This window comes from Orycteropus afer, unplaced genomic scaffold, assembly GCF_000298275.1.
Source record: "Orycteropus afer afer isolate SDZICR_OR568_19922 unplaced genomic scaffold, OryAfe1.0 scaffold00079, whole genome shotgun sequence".
NCBI classification, from domain to species: Eukaryota; Metazoa; Chordata; class Mammalia; order Tubulidentata; family Orycteropodidae; genus Orycteropus; species Orycteropus afer.
The window spans coordinates 4,744,757-4,754,784 of record NW_006921666.1 but is presented as its reverse complement, the minus strand read 5'-3'; the positions used below and the strand labels follow the sequence as shown (position 1 = coordinate 4,754,784).

The following is a 10,028-nucleotide window of genomic DNA, read 5'->3' as shown; positions in this document are numbered from 1 at the left end:
AGTAGATTGCCCAATCTTCCTTCCAAGGAGTGGCTGGTGGGTTTGAACTGCCAGCCTTCTGGTTAGCAGTCAAATGCCTTAGGCACTATGCCACATTAGCAAGCAATAATTTACCCTTTCTTTTCATTTCTTAACATATTTTTCTTATATATCTATTTCTAATTGTGTTAGCTAGTATCTCCAGAAAGTTAAATGATGCTAGTAGTTATCCTTGTCTTGTTCCTGACTTGAACAGGAATACTATTTAATCTTTTCTTTAAGCAAGATGCTGATTTTTGGAGTTGAGATAAATGTATTTTAATGGTGTAATGAATTACCCACTTTTTTTAAGAGGGTTCTTTTTCAGATAATCTAAAATAGTGAATTTTAACAAATGTCTCTTTACCACTTATATTTTCTTTTCTTGTGTAACTGTTGTTAGATATTAGTGTCAACATACTTACTTCATAAAAATTACCTGACCACTTTCTTCCTCTGAAGCTATTTAAATAGTAATGGAACACAGGTTCTTTACAGGTTTAATGGTATTCTCCAGTCAGTCTCCATTCAAGAGCAAGTTTCAGAGTCTCTTCTGACATCCATTTTGGTCTTTTCTTCTTTTCCTGTCTTTTTAATGACCTTTTGTTTTCCTCATGTATGATGTTCTTGATGTCATACCACAACTTGTCTGGTCTTTGATCACTGGTGTTCAATGCACCAAATCTATCCTTCAGATGGTTTCTAAATTCAGGTGGGATATAATCAAGGTCATTTTTTGCCTCTCATGGACTTGTTTTAATTGTCTTCAGCTTGAACTCACATATAAACAACTGATGGTCTGTTCCACAGTCAGCTTCTGGCCTTGTTTTGACTAAAGATACTGAGCTTCTCCAATGCCTCTTTCCACAGATATAGTCGATCGATTCCTGCGTATTTCATCTGGCGAGGTCCACATGTACAGCCACTGTTTATGCTGTTGAAAAAAGGTACTTGCAATGAAAAAGTCATTGGTCTTGCAAAATTCTATCATGCGATCTCTCGTCATTTCTATCACCAAGACCACATTTTCCAACTACCGATGATTCTTGTTTTAAACTTTTGCATTCCAATCACCAATAATCATCAATACATTTTGATTGTATATTTGGTCAATTTCAGACTGCAGAAGTTGATAAAAATATTTAATTTCTTCATCTCTGGTTTTAGTGGTTGGTGCATAAATTTGAGAAACAGTAGTATTAACTGGTCTTCCTTGTAGGCATATGGATATTATCCTATCACTGACAATACTGTACTGCAGGATAGATCTTGAAACATTCTTTGTGATGTTGAATACCACACCATTCCTCTTTAATCTGTCATTCCTGGCATAGTAGATCGTAAGACTGTCTAATTCAATATGGCTAATACCAGTCCATTTCAACTCACTAATGCCTAGGATATCAATCTTTATTGCTTTCCATTTCATGTTTGACAACTTTTCTACATTCATACTTTGTACATCCCACAGTTTCAATTATTAATGGGTGTTTGCAGCTGTTTCTTCCCATTTTGAGTCATGTTCCATCAGCAAATGAAGGTCCCAAAAGCTTTACTCCATCCACATCATTAAGGTTAATTCTACCCTGAGGAGACTGCTCTTCTCCAGTCGTATTTTGAGTGCCTTCTGACCTGAAGAGCTCATCTTCCAGCTCTGTATCAGACACTACATCTAATATTTGCAATTTATTAAGGTTTTCTTCGCGTTATGTGGTCAATTCTTACGAATTTTCTATGGATACTTGAAAAGATATATTCTCCCTGCTTTCAAGGTTTGGAGTTTGATATACAGCAATCAGATTTAGCACACGACATGTTATATCTTCTGAATTCTTTTTATCCACTTGATCTGCTGCAGACTAAGAACCTCTTACCATTACTTATTTTCTGGCCATTACTCTGGTATATCTTGTACTTTTGCTTTGTGATTGTTGATGTTACATTATTTGAAACATAAACATTCATGACACAAGTATCTTCATTTTGAATTGCATCCTTTATCATTAAAATACACCAGAAAAATCACAGTGGGAAACCGAAAGTGATTTCCATCAACACCCACACTGCACTCATCATTTCCATGCACAGCACTCATCATTTCCATGCAGCACTGTGAACAAACAGTACCACTCTGGCAGTTACTTAGGACTCAGGGCTTCCACCTGCCTAGGAGGCCACACGAGGCACAGCGACCTCCACAAGAATGGCAGCATCTTCCTGGGCCTATCAACATCGGAAGCAGCCAAGCGAGCAAAAGTTCTTCTGCAAGAACTTGGGAAGAGGATAGTAAGATGTGTCACGCCTGGGACAGTGGACAAGTGAGTTCAGAACTTTTCTGTTTAGAAATTGGAATGAGAAATTTCCTACTTACAAAACTAATCAACCTTTGCTCTGTGGCCATCTGGTCAGTATGTAAGTAAAAATCATCGATTAGCAGTTGTTTTTTCCCATAGTGCACTTATTTGGGCACAAGGTCTGCTCTCACTTGTTAAAAGTAAGACCCAAGGTGCCAGGATTTACTGTAAACAAGTGCTCATAAGAAAGAAAACATGGTACCCCTTTTTAGTGCCTTTAAGAACCACAGTGGACAGAAGAAATCATTCATGTTTGAAAATATTAAGAGGGGAATTTAAAATTTAGATTCTCTACTTATGAATTAGGAGCTCTGGTGGTTGTAGTACCTAAGGCATTTGACTGCTAATCAGAAGGCTGGCGGTTCAAACCCACCAACCATTCTCAGAAGGAAGGTTGGGCAATCTACTTCCGTAGCGATACTGCCTCGGAAACCCAAGGAGGGGTTCGCTATGAGTTGGATTTGACTCGACAGCATTGAGTTTGGTTTGGTACTGTATGAAGTATTTTTTCACAGTGGGAACTGAGGCAGGTAAAGAATCACAATGTTTTTAAATTATACAACTCAGGTGACACAGAATGTAATATCAGCTTGTGGGACAATTAGACCATCACTACCTAACCCTGCATCTCTTCCTGCACTCAGATGCTTTCTGCTGAAGTCAGTGTCAGTCAAGCTGGCATATTGTAATGTGCACATTTCAGCTGCACAACACTGCTATTGAACTAGAAATACCATTTGTTAGTACTTGTGAACAAATTCTGAACAAAGAACTCTTACATTATAATAGTCCATTTGTACTGAACTTAAGTCTTTCCACTCATCACCTAAAAATGGAGTAGCTTTTCAGATTTGGACTCTTTAAAAGACATTAAGCAAGTCTATATTGAGCCCTGGGTGGGCATACTGAACAAATGCAAGGCCTTGTTCACAGTATGTGGCCAAGAAGTGTATGTACCAAATTTAATCTCAATTATGAAAATAATGCTATTATTTTGCAATATTCTCCACAGTAGGTATTTTCCCCTGTGTAGTGATTCTTTTCTACTTACGAAGTGGTTATCAGTATATATATTGAAGTTGCTAGGTTCAATTTTGTTTGTTATTAAACTGAAATGCTTATTTTATGCTTTATTTCTTTTTTAAATGACCTGTTCTTTTTTTATTGTGATCTGGGTGAGAGTTTACAGAACAAATTCATTTTTCATACAAAAGTTCATGCACATTTTGTCTCTGACATTGACTGCAATGCCCTACAATGTAACAGCTCTCTTCCTACTTCCTCCCTGTAGTTACCTCTTCCCTATGTCCTTACTTCCCATGCATTCCTGCCCCTAAAACTGCCTCCCTGTGCAAACACTGCCCTTCTGTTCTCCCATGAGCAATCACTCCAAGGAGTGTATCTACCTGATGTAAACGTTCATCCCATATGCCTGTCTATTGTTTGGCTGGAAGCCACAGGAGTGAGTTCAATTCCAGACCTGAAGGATGGCTAGGGGCCATAGTCTCAGGGGTAAATGATCTGTTCTTAATGTGAAATTACCTATATGGGATCCAGTGACTGCTTGACTTTAAAATTTTACAATCTTAGAATATTAAGCCACTGAAATGTTCACTGCTCTTTGCAAAATGCCAAATGAGATTCATACATGAAAAAAAGAAATTCACCATCAGTCATTTTACTATACTTTCTCTAGTCATTGGTTGGTTGGCTTACGTTAGTCCCCTAATAATTTAAGACAAGCTTGTTGTTATTGTTGCTAGATGTCACTGAGTTGGCTTCAACTCCAGGTGACCTGATGTTTAACCGAACGAAACACTGCCCAGCCCTGTGCTGTCTTCATGGTCGTTGGTATGCTTCAGTCCACGGATGCGGCTACTGTGTAGTGTCTTTCAACCTAAGGAGCTCATCTTCCAATACGCTATTGGACATGATTCTGGAAGAAAGGCTTATGAGAACAATACTCCTTACATCTTTGCATGTTCAAAACCTTTTGTCTGTTTCCTTTATGCGTGATCAGCCATTGATTGGATATAAAATTTTTGACCCACACCTTTCTTCCTTGAAGCCTTGCTCCATGATCTTCTAGAGGTGAATGTTAACATTAAGATGTCTGAAGCCAGACTGACAGGATTTCCTTTACTTTTAAAAGTAATTTGTCTGTTTGGTTCAACTGCCCAAAGGATTTTCTTTTCTTTGACTTCCAGTAACTTCACTAGGATGTCTTGGTATTAATTCTCCTGTATCACTTTTTCCTGAGAGATGATAGGCCTCTAAATCTGAAGATTCAATCTTTTAATTTTGGCAAAATTTTTCTTGGATCTTGCCTTTAAGTATTTGTTTTGTGCCGCTGTTTTGTTTCTTTTTGTGAACTCCACTTACGTGTATGTTGAATCTCCTTTCTCTGTCTTTCACTACTGTCATCCCCTTTCCCCTTTCCCTGATTTTTTAAATTGTGATTTGGGTGATAGTTTACAGAGCAAATTCACTTTCCATACAGCAGCTCACATACACTTAGTCTCATGACATTGACTGCCACAATGCAACAGCTTCCCTCCCACTTCCTCCTCATAATTATCTCTTCCCTGTGCCTTCTCTCCCATGCACTCCTATCCCTCTAGCTGTGTCCCTGTGCATGCACAGTGCTTTTCTCCCATGATTGATCTCTCTGAGGAGTATATCTACCTAATATAAATGTTCAGCTCATATGCCTGTCTTTTGTTTGGCTGGAAGCCAAAAGACCGTTTGAGACCACAAGAACTAGATGGTACCTGGCTACCATTGTCAACTACTTGGAAGGGGATCAGTGTAGGAGATCCTGGATGGAGTGAGAGAAAAGTGTGGAACAAAACACAAAATCATAAAAAAAAAATACCAGGTGTAGTAGTCTGATGGAGCCTGGCGATACCCCCAAGACTATGGCCCCCAGTTACCCTTCAGGTCTGGAATGGAACTCATTCCCTTGGCTTCCAGATAAACAACAGACATGCATACAGGGTGAAAAGTTACATCAGGTAGATACATTCCTAGAGTGATCAATCATGGAAGAACAGAAAGGCAGGCGTAGGTTCAATTCTAGACCTGAAGGCCAGCTAGGGGCCATAGTCTCAGGTGTTCCACCAGGCTCTATCGGACCAGCAAACCCGGTCCCTTTGTTTTTTATGATTTTGAGTTTTGTTCCACATTGTTCTCCCACTTTATCCAGGATCTCCTACATAGATCTCCCTTCAAGTGGCTGACAGTGGTAGCTGGGCACCATCTAGTTCTTCTGGTCTCACAGTCGTACAGGCTGAGGATCACATGGTATACCAGTCCCTTGGACTAATTGTTTCCATGCATCTTTGGTTTTCTTCATTCTTCTTTGCTCTGGACAAGGAGAGATCCATTGTTGCATCTAGATGGCCGCCTGCAAACTTTCAAGATCCTAGTTACTACTCACCAAAGTAGGATGTGGAACAATGTTTTGATATAGTATGTTATGATAATTGAGCTTGATGTCCCCTGCGACCATGGTCCTGAGCCCACATGACCTCTATGTCTCTTGACAACACTTAACAACATCTGTTACCTTGTTTTCAGTAGTTTCTGTTCTCTTATGCTGCAGCCAATTTTGTCTTCATTTTATGTGAAAATTAGATCATTTATTCCACTTCTTTCCTGAACTCTTCAGCTTACATTTCTGATATAAGCCAATGTGAGCTTCTGATGTATCACCTTGTGCCTGAACTTATTTCATGAAGACAATTAATTATTTCATGCTCTTATTTTCTAAAAACAATTGCTTCTTTTCTGTCTTTTCTTTTTCCTGTTCCTTCTTCCTTTGTTTCTTATAGAATTTCAGCATAGTTCCCATGCTGGTTCCCTTTGGGCTACTCACTTTTGAATTAGTTGAGGTTCTCCTACATCAGCTAGCTATTTGCACAAAGTTTATATAAGGGAGAGACTGAGTATACATTCCAACTAACAAGAATTTTCCTTATGACACAGGATCATGTCTACAAGCCCTTTTAGCTTTACTTCTCCCCAGCCATAGAGATATGCAGCTCTAGGTTAAGTATCTCATTGCCCCCTGCCACTTGAATACACAGCATAATGCAAATATCCACCACTTGCCTGTCAGTTTACTTGTGTTTTATTGACTATGTAAAAGCATTCGACTGTGTGTATCATAACAAATTATGGGTAACACTGCGAAGAATGGGATTTCCAGAACACTTAATTGTGCTCATGAGGAACCTGTACATAGACCAGGAAGCTGTTGTTCAAAAAGAACAAGGGGATACTGCATAGTTTAAAATCAGGAAGGGTGTGCATCAGGGTTGTATCCTTTCACCATTCTTATTCAAGCTATATGCTGACCAAATAATTAAGAAAAGAAGATGGACTATATGAAGAAGAATGCAGCATCAGGATTAAAGGCAGACTCATTAACAAACTGTGATATTTACTTTGGTGAGTAGCAACTGGGGTCTTAAAAGCTTACAAGTAGCCATCTAGATGTAACAATGGGTCTCTCCTCATGCAGAGCTAAGAAGAATGAAGAAGAAAACCAAAGACACATGGCAATAATTACTCCAAGGGACTAGTGGACCATGCGATCCTCAGCCTATATGAACGTTTGAGACCACAAGAACTAGATGGTGCCTGGCTACCACTGTCAACCACTTGGAAGGGGATCAGTGCAGGAGATCCTGGATGGACTGGGAGAAAAATGTGGAACAAAACTCAAAATCATAAAAAAAATAGACCAGGTTTACTGGTCTGATGGAGCCTGGTGACACCCCCAAGACTGTAGCCCCTAGTTACCTTTCAGGTCTGGAATTGAACTCACTCCCATGGCTTCCAGACAAACAATAGACAGGCATACAGGGTGAAAATTGACATCAGGTAGATACGCTCCTAGAGCGATCAATCATGGGAGAACAGAAGGGAGCAGTGTGTACACAGGAAGACAGCTCAGGGGTCAGTAATGCATAGGAAAGAGGACACAAAGAAGAGGTAACTACAGGGAGGAAGTGGAAAGAAAGCTATTATATTGTGGGGAATTGTAGTCAATGTCATGAAACAAAATGTGTATAACTGCTGTATGAAAAATGAATTTGCTCTGTAAACTTTCACCCAAATCACAAGAAAATTTAAAAAAGAAAAAAATAATCGGTGATATGCAGATGACACAACCTTGCTTGCTGAAAGTGAAAAGGACTTGAAGCACTTACTGATGAAGATCAAAGACTACAGTCTTCAGTATGGATTACACCTCAACATAAAGAAAAAAAAAATCCTCACAACTGGACCAATAAGCAGAACAATGATAAATGGAGAAAAGACTGAAGTTGTCAAAGATTTCATATTACTTGGTTCCAAAATCAACACCAATGGAAGCAGCAGTTAAGAAATCATATGACATACTGCACTAGGCAAATCTGCTGCAAAAGATCTCAATCAAGTGCTGAAGAGCAAAGATGTCTTTTTGAAGACTACAGTGCACCTAACCCAAGCCATGGTATTTTCAATCACCTTACATGCATGTGAGAGCTGGACAATGAATAAGGAAGACCAAAGAAGAGTTGATCCCTTTGAATTGTGGTGTTGGTGAAGAATACTGAAAATACATGGACTGCCAGAAGAACAAACAAATCTGTCCTAGAAGAAGTGCAGCCGGAATGCTCCATGGAAGCAAGAATGGCCAGACTTTGCCTCACCTCCTTTGGTCAGGTTATCAGAAGAAATCATTCCTTGGAGAAGGATATCATGCTTGGTAAAGTGGAGGGTCAGAAATAAAGGGGAAGACCCTCAATGAGATGGACTCAAGTATAGCAAGGATTGTGAGGCTGGCACAGGGCGTGGCAGTGTTTTGCTCTGTTGTATGTAGGGTCACTATGAGTCAGAGCTCACTTGATGGCACCTAAGAACAACAATAATGCTATCTGGCTTGCTTCCTTCATCAGTTCCTCCTCCACTACCTCAAGGACCAAAACAGGTTCCGAGAAGCCCCTATCACAACCTGTGCATCCTACTCTCGTAGATGAAACAAGAGATCTGTTTTGTGCCTCACAATATCCTCCTCACCTTGGAGAAAGGTACTCTGCTGGCTCTTTTTGAGATCCATACAGCCGCAGCGATAAGTCTGTCCATACATCCTCCAGAACCCTGTATGATCTCTAGTGCTTCTTGCAGCCATGCCACCTGTGCTATGGTTCATGGTGTCAGATATTTCCTAGCTTTGTCAAAGACAGATTCTGCATTTCCTTCCCCATTACTCTTGTTGTTTAGGAGGAGTTGCAGAGACAAGAAGGGGTGAATGTCAAGCATACTCTGCCACGATCACTCTGGAAGGTCTCAGTAGAAGCAACTTTTTACTACAGCCAGGACCACTGTCTCCCTATGATTTTCAAAGCCCCATCATGTGGACAATGAATAAGACCAAAGAAGAGTCAATGCTTTTGAGCTGTGGTTTTTGAGTTGGCTTTTGACTTGGAGAAGAATGCTAAGAGTACCATGGTCTGCCAAAAGGACTAACAAATCTTCCTGGAAGAAGTGCAGCCAGAATGCTCCTTGGAAGTGAGAATAGCCAGACTTCGTCTCACCTACTTTGGTCTTATTGTCAGAAAGAAGCATTCCCTGGAGAAGGATATCATGCTTGGTAAAGTGAAGGGTCAACAAAAAAGGGGAAGGCCCTCAACAAGATGGATAGACACAGTGGCTGCAACGATGGGCTCAGGTATAGCAAGGACTGTGAGGCTGGAGCAGGACCGGGCAGTGTTTCATTCTGCTGCACACAGGGTCACTATGAGTTGGAGATGACTCGATGGCACCTAACAACAACAGCATCATCATGTGTGTCTTATCTCTCCCCTATGTATGCTGCATACATGCTAGTTATTAGCAACTTAAGCCTAGAAAAATGGCTTACTCAAGGTCTCAGAGCTAGGTGAACCCAGGTCTCTTGACTCCTGGTCCAGTGCTCTTACTACACGACACATCCATGCACAAATATGGCTACTGAACTCAATCAACCTTCTTCCTAAGTATAATTATTATCAGAAGCTAAGCTCTATGAATTACATCCAGAGAAATCTAGGTAACCACATGACTGACAATATCCGGGACTGAGGAGGAAAGAACACCAAGAAAATGGTTTTCTTTCATTACCTGGTTTTGTGTCTGTCACTCCTTCCATGAGAACTAGTCCTACTGGTCGCTGGCAAGCGATGTTGCAGAAGCGGAAATGTAGCAGGAAGTCTCGGCTATATTTGCGTCTCTCTATAAACCAGGAAAAGCCACAGAGTGAAAGAAGGAAGAGGCATCGCATACCAACACTTCCTTAGTACCAAGAACCTTCTGCCATAGGGACACCAGTAGGCTCTGAAGATAAGGAGATTTTCCAATAGTTAAGATTTAACATTTCACTGAGTGACTATTGGGAGGACAGTGAGAAGAATAAGGGAACATGCTAAGAGAGTCGAGGAAATTATACTTTTTCTTGTCACTGAAGAGCAAGCTTTCTTCCAAAATGGGCTTGTGGGCACAATCAACCAAGAATGTGGCTCATCCACTGAGACTCTGGCCCCTAGCTGCCCTTCAGGTCTGGAATTGAACACATACCCATGGTTTCCAGCCAAACAAAAGACAGGCATATGAGTTGAACATTTACCT

At 40.4% G+C, this 10,028-nt stretch overlaps 1 protein-coding gene across 1 annotated transcript in view; it reads right to left on the bottom strand.

Moving 5' to 3' along the window:
• ANGEL1 (angel homolog 1) overlaps nucleotides 1-10,028 on the bottom strand; it is a 30,224-nt gene that overhangs the window by 10,140 nt on the left and 10,056 nt on the right. Inside the window, exon 7 of the mRNA XM_007941344.2 lies at nucleotides 9,525-9,635. Within this exon, the coding sequence (XP_007939535.1) occupies nucleotides 9,525-9,635 (111 nt within the window). The remainder of the gene's footprint in view (nucleotides 1-9,524; nucleotides 9,636-10,028) is intronic.